Below are 14,978 nucleotides of genomic sequence, written 5' to 3'. Positions count from 1 at the left end.
GCCAGATTGCAATGTACTTTGTTTGGTCCCTGGGTTCAAGTACATCCCTTCCCACTTTAGGAAAATTTATTTTCCTTCCCTGGACTTCTTCTACAGACCCTTCTGGCAGAGTCCTCCAACCAACCAGTGTGGCTGATGGCAACTGACTGTGCCACCTCCGGTGTCGTGGGGATGGTGAACTGTCTCCGACAAGAACCAGATGGACAAAGAATCCGGTACGGAAAGATGCCAGGGCACTTGCTGTTGTATCTTCTGTTTCTTTTCCTTCTCACCCCAGGCAGCTCACCCTGACTCCACTCTTTCACCCTTACAGGTGTATCTTGGTATCCAACCTCAATTCCTCTTCCACCATCCCCCAGACCAACCCTTCCACCAAAGAGATGCAGAAGCTACTGCAAGGGGACTTGGTGATGAATGTATACCGGGATGGAAAATGGGGGACCTTCCGCCACTTCCCACTAAAAGAAGGTGACATTTCTCCTCCCTTCTCCTCTCCTTGTATCTGCCTCTGAGATATTTCCCCACACACACCCTAAGGCTGAGCTCCCTGGGCTGTGGGGAGCAACTTGACCCAATTCCATCTCCAGTTTGGTTGCTAAGAAGGGAGAGAGGTGAAATGTGAAAGAGATTTGGGGTGGAAGTGGATAGCACTCCACCCCTTTACTCTAGGGTTACTCTTGTGGCCACATCTGTCTCTCTAGGGAAAAATAACCTCTTGTCAGTCAGTCAGTCCCTTCACAGTTGGACTCCTTTTGTTCCTCTTACCCCACCAGGCAAACCCATGGTGCAAACAGAGCATGCCTTTGTCAATGTCTTGACCCGAGGAGACCTTTCTTCCATCTGCTGGGTGTGTTCCCCATTGCGCTATGCCCAGCCTACTGGCCCTAGCTCACAACTCTGCAAGATCTACTATGCCTCACTCAACTTCCGGGACATCATGCTGGCCACTGGCAAACTCTCCCCTGATGCTATCCCAGGTGCATAGACCCAACAAATCCAAGTGTCTTGGTTGGGCCCCCCAGAGTCATTTTGGCAGCTGTGACTAGGGCTGACCAACCAAGAAGGGCACATGGTCATGAGCCCACCAAAGCAAGCTGCTATGCAGTATAGGAAGGTCAAGGGACTGTCAGGGCGTAGCAGCTTCCTGGGGGCGGAGGCGGTGAAGGAGGGTGGAAATCTACATAAGTATTTCCAAGCACAGAGAGGCGAAGTAGCATTATTGTTCCTCATTATCTGTCACCAAAACTCATATTCTTGCTCTCTAATAGTCAAGGATTTGGTGAAAAGAAGTCAGTGGTTGGTTGGGTTTTTTTGAACTTGGAAAAGTGATCAATCTCTCTTCTTTTTCTGGTATAGAAACTAGTAGAGTTTTTAAAGCCCAAGAGGCAGGATAGGAGATGAAAGAATAGTGAAAAGCAGTGAGAAAAAAGTACTCTGAGGGTAACAGCCCAGCCCAGGGGGGAAAGGAGAGGAGCTAGGCACCTGCTCTGTGTACAGGACTCACCCAGCTCTCCCCTTCGTGCCTAGGGAAATGGGCCAACCGGGACTGTATGATGGGCATGGAGTTCTCTGGGAGAGATGCTACAGGCAAACGGGTGATGGGTCTGGTGCCCGCTGAAGGCCTGGCCACCTCAGCACTCCTTTCCTCAGACTTCCTTTGGGATGTGCCAGACAACTGGTAAGTTAGTTTGAGTGCCATGGACATAAAGTAGGAAGGTGTCTAGGGAATCAGATTTACAGAGATCCCATCTGGAGCAGAGGGATGGACAAATGTTGTAAGGAAGAAGAGGGTACACAGGAATAATTGTGCTGCTGTAGGCTTTAGTACCTCCAAAACCACTCATGGGGTTCAAGAAAGTAGCTATGGAGAAGGCCAAAATGGACTGGGGAGGGGAGGACATAGGGGACTAGCCCAACAGTCGCTTCTGCATCTGAACCTTCTTCCCTTTGGCATCCCCATCTTCAGGACCCTGGAGGAGGCTGCTTCTGTGCCTGTTGTCTACACCACAGCCTACTACTCACTGGTGGTCCGTGGGGGCATAAAAAGGGGAGAGACAGTGCTCATCCACTCTGGCTCTGGGGGCGTTGGCCAGGCTGCCATTGCAATTGCTCTGAGCATGAATTGCCGGGTCTTTACCACCGTGGGTAAGAGCCATGTGCCTCCCTACCCCTGGTTCTCCATCCCTCTTTCCCTCCTGCCATGCACATCACATGCACTCTGTCCATTTTTCCATCTTGTTCCCATTTGAAATGCTCTCTGAACACTTGATTGCTTTGATTCAGAGTTCAGGCTGGTCAGGCCCCAGGAGAAAGGGGTTTTTTGTCTCTGGTATCACCAGCTCCAGGGTAGGAGCTGTATGCACTATTCAGCATCCCCTGCCTTAGACTGACCAGCACACATGCCTCCTCAGGATCAGCTGAGAAGCGGGCCTACCTCCAGGCCAGATTCCCCAAGCTTGATGCTGCCAGTTTTGCCAATTCACGGAACACATCATTTGAACAACACGTACTGAAACACACTGGAGGAAAAGGTGAGCCCAGGATGCCGAGGAGATGGGGAATAGGACCAAGTGGGAGAGAACCTCAGCTACTTTGTAAAGTATGATTTCTTAAGAGAAGGGAACTTTTGTCTTCCTAGGATGGGCAGTCCCAAGCCATAGAACCTCAGCTAGTGGAGACACTCCCTAGCATGAGCCCCTTCTTTTACAACTGGGTAGGCTGAGACCCAGAGAGAGGTTGCAGGACAGCCCTTTCAGACTGATGGTCCAAGACCAGGGCTTGATGCCAGAATCTCTTTTCCCCTGTTCCAGGAGTAGACCTCGTCCTGAATTCTCTGGCAGAGGAGAAGCTCCAGGCCAGTGTTCGATGTTTAGCTCAGCACGGTCGCTTCCTAGAAATTGGAAAATTTGATCTGTCAAACAATCATGCCCTCGGTAAGCTGTAGGTTACAAGGATGCAGTTCCAAAGACATTCGCCCTTGGCGAGGTGAGGGTGTGAGAAGGTAGGAGTATCACAGCAGGGTCTGGACCTGTGCTACCCTCACCATCTCCCCACCCTTGTGGCAGGTGACGTGGGGATGAGGTGACTTACATGCTTCTCCCTTCCCTTCTCATCCCCCCAGGAATGGCTATCTTTCTAAAGAATGTGGCCTTCCATGGTATCCTGCTGGATGCCCTCTTTGAAGAAGGAAATGATGACTGGAAGCAGGTGGCAGAACTGCTGCAGGCAGGCATCCGATGTGGCGTGGTCCAGCCGCTAAAGTGTACCGTCTTTGGAAGGGAGCAGGTTGAAGATGCCTTCCGCTACATGGCCCAAGGGAAACACATTGGCAAAGTAGTTATCAAGGTAAAGGAACTGGCGGGAGCTCCTTAGAAGGAAAGGACAATGTCCAGGGAATTCCAGGAGATCACTTGTCTTAGGGGCTAACCCATTTAGGTAGGGACAGTCCTTGGGCACAAAGGAGATTGAGGTGCCAACTGGCTCCATTGCCACTCGGCATCTCCTCTATTTCTCAAACTTTCCAAGGAAATATCCCATAAATCTATTCCAAGCTCTAACAGTCAAGAAGCTCAACATCAGGTCTTAGCTGAACCCTTCCTGCTAAAATGTAGACCCAGTAATTTCCTGATTGTTCATTTTCATGAGGAAGATGATTCTAATTCAGCACCCTCCTCCTGGGACTCATTACTCCACCTTCCTTTGACTTACATGAAAGCTCAGTCTTAGGGTCTCTGCTTGCTGAAAGGTGTGAGTGCTTAAACACCTCGGCCCTGGAGCCATTTTAGTGGGACAAAGAGTGGGGGGTGGGAGAAGACTAAAAAAGAATGAACAATCCACCTCCTACAGTGTATGTGTGTGTGTGATGGGGGTACAGGTCCAAGAAGAAGAGAAGAAAGCTGTGGTGAAAGAGGCAAAGCCCAACCTGATCTCAGCCATTTCCAAGACATTTTGTCCCAACTATAAGTCCTACATCATCACAGGAGGACTTGGTGGCTTTGGGCTTGAGTTAGCTCAATGGCTCATTCTTCGAGGGGCCGAGAAACTTGTTCTGACTTCACGATCAGGCATTCGGACTGGTATGTGGAAATGTGTGTGGTGTGTGTGAGTGTGTAATGGCAAATACCAAGCCCTGTGGGGCTGCTGGGGAGGTCCTGTCAGACCCCCACCCCAGATCAGAAATCTGGGGAAAGAGATTAGTCAGGTGGGTGGGAGTTCAGAAGAGGGGAAAATTACTGTTCCCAGTGATACTTTGTTCTTACTTAATAATGATAATAATCATTTGCATTTGCATAGAACTTCTGAGGTTTTAAAGTGCCTTTCCAGCTATCATCTCATTTCTTGTCATAGAATCTCTTCCAAGAAGCATATGTTCTACATGTTATCTCATTTCTTATCATATAACATAGTAGATTTAGAAAATATATTGGAGACCACCTAACCTAATGCATTTTATAGGTCTAGACTCTGAGAGGTGAAATAACTTGCTTATGGTCACTTATGCCTACTTAGAGCTAGAACCACACCACAAGGAGAGTCCAGTTTAGATCCAAGTCTGGCAGGTGTAAGGACCTCTCAGCTGTCTTTGCAATGTACTCACCCAACTGGGCAGGTGGAGGCAGGACCAACATGGCCTATCCCTCGAAGATCCATTGTTTCTACAGGGTATCAAGCCAAACGAATTCAAGAGTGGCAACAGGAAGGCATCCAGGTCCTTGTGTCCACAAGTAATGTGAGCACACTCGAGGGAGCCCAGCAGCTGATAGCAGAGGCCACCCAGCTTGGGCCTGTTGGGGGCATTTTCAACCTAGCTATGGTGAGTGGAGTTTCTGGCCCAAACAGAGACTGAGGAGTGGGTGGAGGTGAGATGATGCAGCACAGATGCCACAGAAAGTTACTCTCTGCAAATAATGTGATTCAGCATTGTTACTGAAACCAGACCCCCAGACCGAGGAGGAGTCTTCCTACTTACCCTGAATAATTTCAAAAGTTTCCCACATTTTTTTCCTGATTTCTACTTGGGAATTTGTCTTCTCTAAGGGAAACATGGCTTCAAGGGACTAAGAATGAAAGAACTGGGACCCCTGGGCCAAGGCAAGATGGAAGGGTCAAGATAGAGAAGAATCATACCTATGTTTCTGCAACGGAGAGAGCAAAGTTACCCTGGGAAAGCCCTGGTTCCATTTCCCCCTAATGAGACCCCTGAGGACCTCTTTTCCTCCTACTCAGGTCCTGAGAGATGCCATGTTGGAGAATCAAACCCCAGAATTCTTCCAGGATGTCAGCAGGCCCAAGTACAATGGCACGATTAACTTGGACAGGTAAAAGGACCAATGGGCAAGGGGATCTGAAATGCTGCCACTTAAATTCTCTTTTTTGCCCACCTCTAACAGCACAGCCTCAATTCAGTTCAACAGTCAATCAAGCATTTATTAAGTGCCTTTTCGGTGATAGGCACTGTGCAGTCGGGCCCATCATGGTAGCATATGGGGTCACCACATAAAGGATAAAAAGAGAAAAGGGGCCAGGACAGAACCTTGGAAGGACACCCCTAGTTAGGCTGTGTGTTGTAGATGAGCATTCAGCAAAGGAAGCTGAGAAGAGATCAGGCAGGAAGGAGCTCAAACCATAAAAACCCAGAGAGAAGCCTGCTCCACAGAAGCAAATACTGCAAAGAGAAAAGGCCTCACTGGTAACTCTTGGGAAAGTGAAAGGTCAGAAGCCAGATTACAGAAGGTTTAGAAGAGAATGAGAGGAGATTTAAAGGCAATCAGTGCCTTGTAAAAGCTGTGTAAAGGGAGAACAGGAATGGTAGGATCTAGTGAGAGTATAGGGGAGACCCAGAGAGTATGTAGGCAACAGGAAACAAAATAGTAACTAGAAAGAAATTCAAAATTGGAGAGAGTAGAAGAGTGATAGTGAGACCAGTCAGCCAGAGAAGAAAGGAGGGGATGAGCAAGTCACCACTGTGGTGAGAGGGATAGAGAATCAATTAGGGAGGCATTAAAAGAGTGGCCTTGCTGCAACGAGAGCCAAGTTGAGGTTAGGTAATATAAATTACATAAATTTATAGTGGATGCAGTCAGTTTGGTAAGACGTCCAGTCCTGTTCAGTAGCGCATAAGAAAGAACAGAGAGGTGGAGGATGTTGATCCAGGGTTGGCTTTGGGCAAGGTTCTTTTGGCAATAGGACAAGGGAAGCAAGCAAAAACTGTGCATAGACAAAGTGTCATAAGGACGTTGAGAAGAGAATGATGCTTATCAGCCAAGGGTTGTGGTGTAGAATTAGGCAAGGAGGGGAAGGGAGTGAAGAAGGGTTTATAAAAGAAGTTGTGTCTAGCAAGGCACCTCCTTCATTGGTCATTCTGGCTTAATGGTTCAATAAGTAACTCGTTTATTCATTCAGTTAACATTTTATTGAATGCCTCTTGTGTACCAAGGTTAATACTCTATGGAGATTTTCATGATGAAATGGGATATAAGGTGTGGGTTTCCATGGGAACCTAATGACCTATATGTTCCTATTCTATCTATAACCCATATTCTCTATAACAATTAGGCAACCCTTTGATTATCCGCAGCAGTGGAAAGGGGCTATGCCATCCAAAAAAAAAAAAATCTTCCTGATTGGTTTTGGAGTGTGTTAAAGGGTAATCTTATTTGATTTTCAGATCTGCCTTCATAATTATGTTTGCTTAATCTCATTAAAATGAGAACATGTTCTTTGAAAACATTTCTTTAGATGGTGGGGAGTGGGTCCAGAGTGCTGGTTATATCCAGATGCAGATAGGAACTAGAGAGCTAGAAATAAAGTGCCTTCCCCAAACAATGCAAGGGTTAGGGCAATGTGGAAGGGAATAGTAAGTGATGAGTAATGTTCTTGGCTTGCTCCTTTAGAGTGTCTCGGGAAAAATGCCCAGAGCTGGATTACTTTGTGGCCTTCTCATCGGTGAGCTGTGGGCGAGGCAATGCTGGGCAGAGTAACTATGGTTTTGCCAACTCCACCATGGAGCGTATCTGTGAGAAGCGGAAACATGATGGCCTTCCAGGTAACCCAGAGCAGAGAGAGGACATGCACATAGGCCCCCTCCAACCTGCTACCACTAAGCTCATCCATAGGACAGACACTTACAATCTTGGGCCACTTTCCCCCTAAATAGGCCCATATCTTCTCAGGGAACCCATTCCTACCCAGTGAGAGAACCCCCTTTTCCACTAACTCCCTACAAAAACCTCTTGTGTTCCCTCACTGAAAATGTTACCCTCTCTCCTCCAGGCCTTGCTATACAGTGGGGAGCTATTGGTGATGTGGGCATTGTGCTGGAAGCCATGGGCACTAATGACACTGTGATTGGTGGAACTCTGCCCCAACGCATCTCTTCCTGTCTGGAAGTCTTGGACCTTTTCCTTAACCAGAACTACCCTGTCATGAGCAGCTTCGTGCTGGCTGAGAAGAAGCTGGTGTCTCGTGGTGATGGAGATGGCCAGAAGGACCTGGTGAAAGCAGTAGCACACATCCTAGGTGAACCATGATATACCTTGTCTAATGGTTTCCATCCTAAGGACCTCAGGGTTCTCCAGTCAAAATGTTCCACCTGGGCATTGTCTCAGAAGATAGGGTGGCTCTGTGAGCACCTTTCAGCTTCTTGAATCCCATTTGTATTTTCAGCCTATAGAACCTCTTAAGATAGCAAGGTCAATATGCTTAACCCACACATGATACGCTCCAGCCCAGTCCAGGGCAGCATCTCAACTTAGTTCATCTTAACCTTCAAGAACAGAAGGAATATTGAACACTAGACTTTTGCCAGATCTCCCCAGGCTCAGGAGTGTCATCAGTACCCTCACCATTAATATGGAAGTGTCTCTCTCTGTCCTCCAGGCATCCGAGATGTAAGCACACTGAACCCAGATAGTACCCTGGCTGATCTGGGCCTGGACTCCCTGATGGGGGTAGAGGTGAGGCAGACCCTGGAGCGGGAGTATGACGTAGTCATGGCCATGAGGGAGATCCGGCAGCTCACCATCAAGAAGCTAAAAGAGCTCTCATCCCAGTCTCGAACAGGGGAAGGTGGTAAGTCAGTATGGAAGGGAGACATGGGTCTGGGGGTTCTTGGGACCATCAAAGGACCAGTACCAAGGTAATGGAGATGGCCAGAAGGACCTGGTGAAAGCAGTGGCACACATCCTAGGTGAGCTATGATGAACCTTGTCTAATGGCCCCCATCCTAAGGACCTACCTAGTCAGGCCTGTCCAGGCAAATGTCCCTCCTGGGCATCATCTCAAAAGATTTTTTTGAGAACTTCTCTTGAGTATCTAGAAGAGCAATCCCAAGATGACAGTCATCTTCCCCTGTCCTCTGCCTAGCTCATTTGGTTTGCAAATGGTATTACTGAGGCCAGGGCTGTGGACTCGGCTCTTACGTGACTCACTTAACTTTGACCTGTTCCAGTGCTACAGACTCACTCCTGCTACCTCTGACTGGGGTTATGTGTATGTAGCCACAAGTGGGGCCAGGTGGGAGAGTTTGGGTCTACCGACACAAATTCATCTCCATTAAGGGAAACATCTCAGAGAGTAGGTGCAAGTGTCTCCATAGAACACTCAGCTCAAGCACCATCATCTACATGAAGCCTTTCCTGATTCTCCTGACCCCTAGCTGATAGTGCTTGCCTTCCATTTACTTTTGTATATTTACTTTGTATACTTCATAGTATCTCCCCCAATAGAATGGAAGTACCCCGAGAGCAAAATCTTATTTCATTTTTTTAAATTCCTCAATTCCTAGCACAGTGCCTTGCACATTTTGTTGTTAAGTAGCTTTTCAGTTGTGTCTGTCTTTGTGACCCCACTTGGGGTTTCCTTGGCAAAGATAAACAGTTTACCCTTTCCTTCTCCAGCTCATTTTACAGATGAGGAAACTGAGGCAAACTGGATTAAGTAACTTGCCCTGGGTTGTACAGCTACTTAGTGTCCAAGGCCAGATTTGAACTCAGGAAGATGACTTCAGGTCCAGCACTGTATCCACTGTGCCACCTAGCTGCCCTGCCTGGCACATAGACAATTTAATAAATACTTGTTGATTGATTAGGGGATGGGTGGATGGGTGGATAGATGCTTAGGGATTTGTCAGAATTAGTCAGAAAAGCTAGCCCTCCCAGGAGATGGGCATGGGGGTTGGAAGCCAAGACCCTCTTGGCTCCATCTTCTACATCTCCTCTAAATCTATTGGGCTAGAATCCTAGGGGTCCTCTTGTAATTACTGCTGAGGAGACAAGTTGTGTGAGATTCTCTGTCTTCTAGAAATCATAGAATTTAGAACTAAAAGGATCCTAAGAGATCATCATTTTATAGATGGGGAAACTGAGATTAAATGGCCCACCGTAGATCATATGAGTGGTAAAGGGAACTCAGGTTGGGCTGTGTAATGAGGTACCTTTACTTTCTCCCCTTTAAGATTCAAAGTCTTCCCCGGCCAAAGAAATCAGCCCTGTCCGAGAAGCCAAACTGAATCTGGGGAACCTTCTGGTAAACCCCGAAGCGCCAACAATCACTCTGCTCAATGCCGTGCAGAGCACCGAGCGACCCCTCTTCCTGGTCCACCCCATTGAGGGCTCAATCACCGTGTTCCACAACCTCGCTGCCAAACTCAGCATCCCTACCTACGGCCTGCAGTGCACCAAAGGTAATCACCCACGTTGCTCTCGCTGGGAAATGGGATCCATGAAGCAGCTTACTTCAAGAGAGAGTTCTTCTCCATTGGTGGAGGATTAAATGGGGTCCAAGCTCCGTAACTGCTTCCTGCTGGTCATGCTAACACAGGGTCTTTTCTCTGCTACTTAACTCTAACTATGAGCCATACTACTGTCTTCAACCCCATAACCTCAGAAATGAGGTCTGACCTAAATCTCTTACAACATACCAACTTTTCATTACATTTTCTCTGCCTCCCTTTTCCAGCTGCTCCCCTGGACAGCATCCAGAGTCTGGCTTCCTACTATATTGACTGTATCAAGCAGGTCCAGCCTGAAGGGCCATACCGCATCGCCGGCTACTCTTATGGGGCTTGTGTGGCCTTTGAAATGTGTTCTCAGCTGCAAGCCCAGCAAAACTCATCCCACTCAAACAACAGCCTTTTCCTGTTTGACGGTTCTCATGCCTACGTTTTAGCCTACACACAAGTAAGGACAATGGGGCATAAGGGGTACTTCCAGAGACCAGCCTCCCAACCAACCTAGATGCAGACAAGTAGAGGCCCTGACCCATAACCAAGCAAAGCCCCAAACAATCCAATGACTAATCGTTAAGGTAACAATAGGAAACTCTCTGTGCCCCTCAGGACTTCAGAAGAGCTATGTTTTCAGCAGTTTAATGGCTACTTCCCACAACTCTGTTTGCAACTCTCCTGTACCTCAGTGGATGGTTTTAGGAGTGACTGTGGTACTTTGGGCCACAGACACAGACATCATGAGGCCTTGCCAGCTCAGGAGGACATACAAAGAGCTCAGGCTCTTTGGTTATCGCCTTGACTCACCATGAGGAAGTATCAAAGTAGAACTCCTCTGCCATAGTCTGGGGGTGTATGTATGTGTAGAACAGGCAGCAAGAATGGCGCATCAGGAAATAACTGTTGTCCTTGAACTCAAAAGATAGTTTCAGCCTTATCCTGGACTAGCCACTTAACCTCTAAACTTTAGTTCCCTCTCCTGGAAAATAAGGATGAAACTATATTCTCTACCTACCTCCCAGGAACCCTGATCATAAAGCAGTGAGAGAATCTCCTGCAGCAAGTGCCTCTGGTCACTTAGCCTGGACTAGCCTTGTTCAGCCTCAGTGACTCCCACCTCTCCTTTCCAGAGCTATCGAGCCAAGCTAACGCCGGGCTGTGAAGCAGAAGCAGAGACAGAAGCGATGTGTGCCTTTGTCCAGCAGTTCACAGACACTGAATACAACAAGGTCATTTCCCTCAGCCCCCTTCCCCTGACCACCACCACCACCACCACCTTCCATCTAGTCCTCTCTGCCATGAAATAGAGTGGGCTGAAGTCATCCCTCTTTACTCCTTTCTTCTCTTCCTCTCTTTCCCTCCTTCCTTCCCTTTCTCCCTTCATTTTCTCCTTACTTCCCTTTCCTTCCTCCCTCTATCCATCTCTCCCCTCTCTTCCTTCCTCTTTCCCTCCCTCTTTGTTTGCTCAGGACTCACTCTACTAGGTACTTTCTAGTCTTATTTCCCACTTTTCCCTAAGATACTTCGTGAGCTTCAGCCAAACTGGACTCATCCCTGCTCCCTAAATTGTATTTCTTTCTTATACTATGAGAGACTGGTGGTGAGAAAGCTGGCCTTGAAGCCAGGAAGACTTGGGTTCATAATCCACATGCTCCCAAGAACCTGGATACTTATCTCTCAGTGCTCTAGACAGCTTTCTTAAGACTGAGTCACAGAGATGCCAGCCTGCACTGATAAAGAGAATTTCCTCCTCTGAGAGTTCATATGCCAAAGAAGTCATGGGTCCAGGCTGTAAACCCTCATTTATCCTATTCTTTCCACCCATAATCTCCTCCCACTTCCATCTCTGTCTTTGCCTCCTCCAGTGAAGCATTCATTGATTCCTGCCTTGAAAGTGAGGATTGCGTCTTGATCACCATTGTATCCTGCCACAGCCCCCATCTCAGTGCCTGAGCTCAGTTAATAGGAGCTCAAATAACATGTCCATCTTGCTGGTTTTGATTGAAAATTCTTCCAGTGTTCAGAGAGAGGGCCAAGCCTCAGCATCCACAGACCTGAGTTCTAGGTCCAGGCTTGACTACTGATGCCCAGTGACTTTGAGAAAGTCAATTTGCTTTCCTGGGTCTCAGTTTCCTCCTCTTCTTAAATGAGAAGGCTGAACTAAATGACCCCCAAGTTTCCTTCCAGCTGTGCTATTTCCTATTGATTTTCAAGTTTAAGAAGAAAAAAAGGATGTCCATGTTTGCAGAGCTTCAGACAAGGGAAAGAATGATCAGACTTCCACTAATATGGGTCCTGTTGCTTGCTAACCCTCTTTCCTTCTCCCTGGCCTCCCTTTCCCCTGCAGGTGCTAGAGGTGCTCCTGCCCCTAAAGGATCTAGAAGCCCGAGTCTCTGCCACAGTGGACCTGATAACCCAGAACCACAGGCATATCAACCGCACAGAGCTCAGCTTTGCAGCATTTTCCTTCTACCACAAGCTGAGGGCTGCGGAGCAATATATACCCAAAATCAAGTATCACGGCAATGTGACCCTGCTAAGGGCCAAAACCAGCAGTGAATATGGCGAGGGACTGGGCAAAGACTACAACCTGTCTGAGGTAAGGCCTTCTGTATGCCCATCAGCACCAGGCTCTCCCAATCCCTACACCAGAGGCATACATGGCAAATCCTTCACCTGGAAAGTTGAGCTGAGCCCTCCCCAGTCCCTCCCCAGACTCTCCTCCCCTGACACAGGACAGAAACACTGAGGCTTACTCCAACATTCGCCCAGTGATGCTACATTGATAATACTGCTGGAACCCTATGAGACAGTGGTTTTGGTAAAATTTTTCTTCTAAAGCTTGCAGCAGTATAATGCAGAAAGACCACTGACCTGAGAGACAAGAGACCTGGGTTCTAATCCTAAGGCTGCATGTCCCTGGGCAAGTCTCCTCCCCTCTCCGAGGGGGTCAGACTAGATGACTTTGAAGGTCCCTCCTAGCTCTGAGCATCCTCTGGCTTCTCAAAAGAAACCTTACTTCCCCTTTCCATCCCTGCGGTAAGCAAGGAGCTTACAGGGAAACTCTCTGGTTAGCCTTGAAAGATAGCTAGAGGTAGATGTGGTGGGATGCTGAAGGCTTCACCAACTCATTGGCTTTTTATCCTAGGTCTGTGACGGAAAGGTATCTGTCCATGTCATCGAAGGTGACCACCGTACATTTTTGGAGGGCAGTGGCCTGGAGTCCATCATTGGCATTATCCACAGCTCACTAGCAGAACCTCGAGTCAGCGTACGAGAGGGCTAGGTCTCTCCCCTGTCCCTTGGTCCCTTCCCACAGCCACGGCCACACTATGATGACTTTTCTTGTCATTAAAACATTCCCTCCTGTACCTCTTCTTCCCCCAGCTCACACCACTCTCCACCTCCCACCCTAAGGGGACACCCTGTTAATACAATTCCGCATCTAAGCCGGGTCTGAAGGAGAGTCCTCCTGGTGGTACTCCATTCTACTGCCCTCCACTTCTGCCTGCTTCAATCGGTACCCATGCCATCCTTGTCTGGCACTTTTGGAAAACACACACACACACATCCCTAGGAGTAAAATTTGTCCAAGGTTATTATCGTCTGTGATCATCCCTTACCATGTTCCCCATGCAAAAACTAAAGGCCATTTGCAACCAGCCAGGCACCGAGACCAGGATGCCAGGGTCCAGGCTGATTTGGAGATTTCTGGTTTTGATCTGTGAAGAATCAGCCAGTGGCCAACAAGAAGATGGATGGGACTGAATCTTTTTCATAACCATGTGGTGTCTTTTGTTGTGTTTTCATTTTTCATTTGAAACTTTTTATTTATTGCATCATCAGCAAAAAATGTTCCAGAATATTCATCTACCATTTGTGGAAAAGACCAGAAGAATATGCCCCTTGGCAGATTTTTTTTTTTTTTTACCATAGTTGTCCATCTCAACCTGATAGTGAAGAAGTGAGGCTTCCTGTTCTCCTTCCTCTCATCTCCAAGAAGGGGAGAGAATAATGGGGGGGGGGGTGACCTGCCCCCCTTGTTCCTCCTGCCTTACCTGGAGCAGCTTGAAGGAGCAGAGAAAAAGTGGGGTGGGGGAGAAACCCCACCAAAGGAATTGGCAGCCTGGAGTGGTTTCCGGAGCAAAGGAGTGAGCTTCACTGGAAGGTCAGCTACAATGGGAGAGCCCATGTGAGGACTTGATTCTCAAAAAGAGGAGGAGGAAGAGACATTTTATCCCCCTGGGAGCCAGAAAGTGTCTCCTTGCCACCATGTGCTGGTGTGCTACATGGGCCTTTAGGGCAAAGGACAAGTGATTCCCAGCTGCATTTATGATACAGAGGCTATTGGAATAGGAGCCAGGATCCTACCACCTCCCCCACAGGGGCCCCCTCATATTTCCTCTGTCAGATCATTGAGCTGGCAGGGGGGCCTCCTTGGAGGCTGGTTCTGAGCCTGTACCTGGCTGCTAGCACCGCCCCTCTGTGGATCGCGGCTGGGGCACTGTTGGGTTTTTTTGTTTGTTTTTGTTTTTTGTCTTTTGTTGTTTTTTTAAAGAGATACATTTAATTCAAACTGCTGCTTGAATTTTGAAAATTTCAATGTAGTTGTCAATGTAAAGAATCATGTCTGGATCCTGTTTCATTCTTACACCCATTTGGTGAAAGTGTCACTCTTGAGATTGTCCTGCTCCCCACCCCACAGCCCTCCTGATATTAAACCACATGGGATCTCTGACTTGGCTACTATGTTTTCTCTCTCTCCATTCCCCTGTGATGCTCTGCCTGGGCATCTGTGGTCAGGATACAGCATTAGCAGTGGTGTCTGAACCCTGGCCTGGAAGAAAGGGTGGGCAAATCAAGTTAATGTATAGAATAAATAATTTTTAAAGTAGAATTATAAGAGGCTTTTTATAGTAGGTGGGATTTTTAACTGAAACTTAAGGGAAGCCAGGAAGTGGAGATGAAGAAGAGTATTCAAGATACAAGGAGAGTCAGTGAAAATGCCTGGAGCGAAGAGATGGGGTCTTGCTCTAGGAACTGTGAGGACCCTTATCGTATTAAAGAATATGTTGGGAGGGGCTGTGAGAGATAGGCTATAAAAGGCTTTGAATGTCAAACAGGATTTGATAGGGTCAGACCAGTACTTTAGGAAAATCACTGGTAGCTGAATGGAGTATAAATTGGAGTGGAGAGAAAGTTGAGGCTGGCAGACTCACCATCAGGCTACTGCAATAGTCCAGGTGTGAGGAGA

At 47.8% G+C, this 14,978-nt stretch overlaps 1 protein-coding gene across 1 annotated transcript in view; it reads left to right on the top strand.

Annotated features, from left to right (window-relative positions):
- FASN (fatty acid synthase) overlaps nt 1–14,462 on the top strand; it is a 52,475-nt gene extending 38,013 nt beyond the window's left edge. Inside the window, exons 25-43 of the mRNA XM_072645389.1 lie at nt 97–215; nt 314–468; nt 774–977; nt 1,528–1,678; nt 1,967–2,145; nt 2,412–2,531; nt 2,811–2,933; nt 3,122–3,345; nt 3,875–4,076; nt 4,662–4,813; nt 5,227–5,318; nt 6,894–7,045; nt 7,273–7,518; nt 7,879–8,070; nt 9,455–9,682; nt 9,958–10,178; nt 10,855–10,953; nt 12,072–12,323; nt 12,873–14,462. Coding sequence (XP_072501490.1) covers nt 97–215; nt 314–468; nt 774–977; nt 1,528–1,678; nt 1,967–2,145; nt 2,412–2,531; nt 2,811–2,933; nt 3,122–3,345; nt 3,875–4,076; nt 4,662–4,813; nt 5,227–5,318; nt 6,894–7,045; nt 7,273–7,518; nt 7,879–8,070; nt 9,455–9,682; nt 9,958–10,178; nt 10,855–10,953; nt 12,072–12,323; nt 12,873–13,010 — 3,249 coding nt within the window. The 3' untranslated portion in view covers nt 13,011–14,462. The remainder of the gene's footprint in view (nt 1–96; nt 216–313; nt 469–773; nt 978–1,527; nt 1,679–1,966; nt 2,146–2,411; nt 2,532–2,810; nt 2,934–3,121; nt 3,346–3,874; nt 4,077–4,661; nt 4,814–5,226; nt 5,319–6,893; nt 7,046–7,272; nt 7,519–7,878; nt 8,071–9,454; nt 9,683–9,957; nt 10,179–10,854; nt 10,954–12,071; nt 12,324–12,872) is intronic.
- The last annotated feature ends 516 nt before the right edge of the window (nt 14,463–14,978 follow it).

This window comes from Notamacropus eugenii, chromosome 2, assembly GCF_028372415.1.
Source record: "Notamacropus eugenii isolate mMacEug1 chromosome 2, mMacEug1.pri_v2, whole genome shotgun sequence".
In the NCBI taxonomy this organism is placed as follows: domain Eukaryota; kingdom Metazoa; phylum Chordata; class Mammalia; order Diprotodontia; family Macropodidae; genus Notamacropus; species Notamacropus eugenii.
The sequence above is the reverse complement of the archived record's forward strand: the minus strand, read 5'-3'. Positions and strand labels throughout refer to the sequence as shown.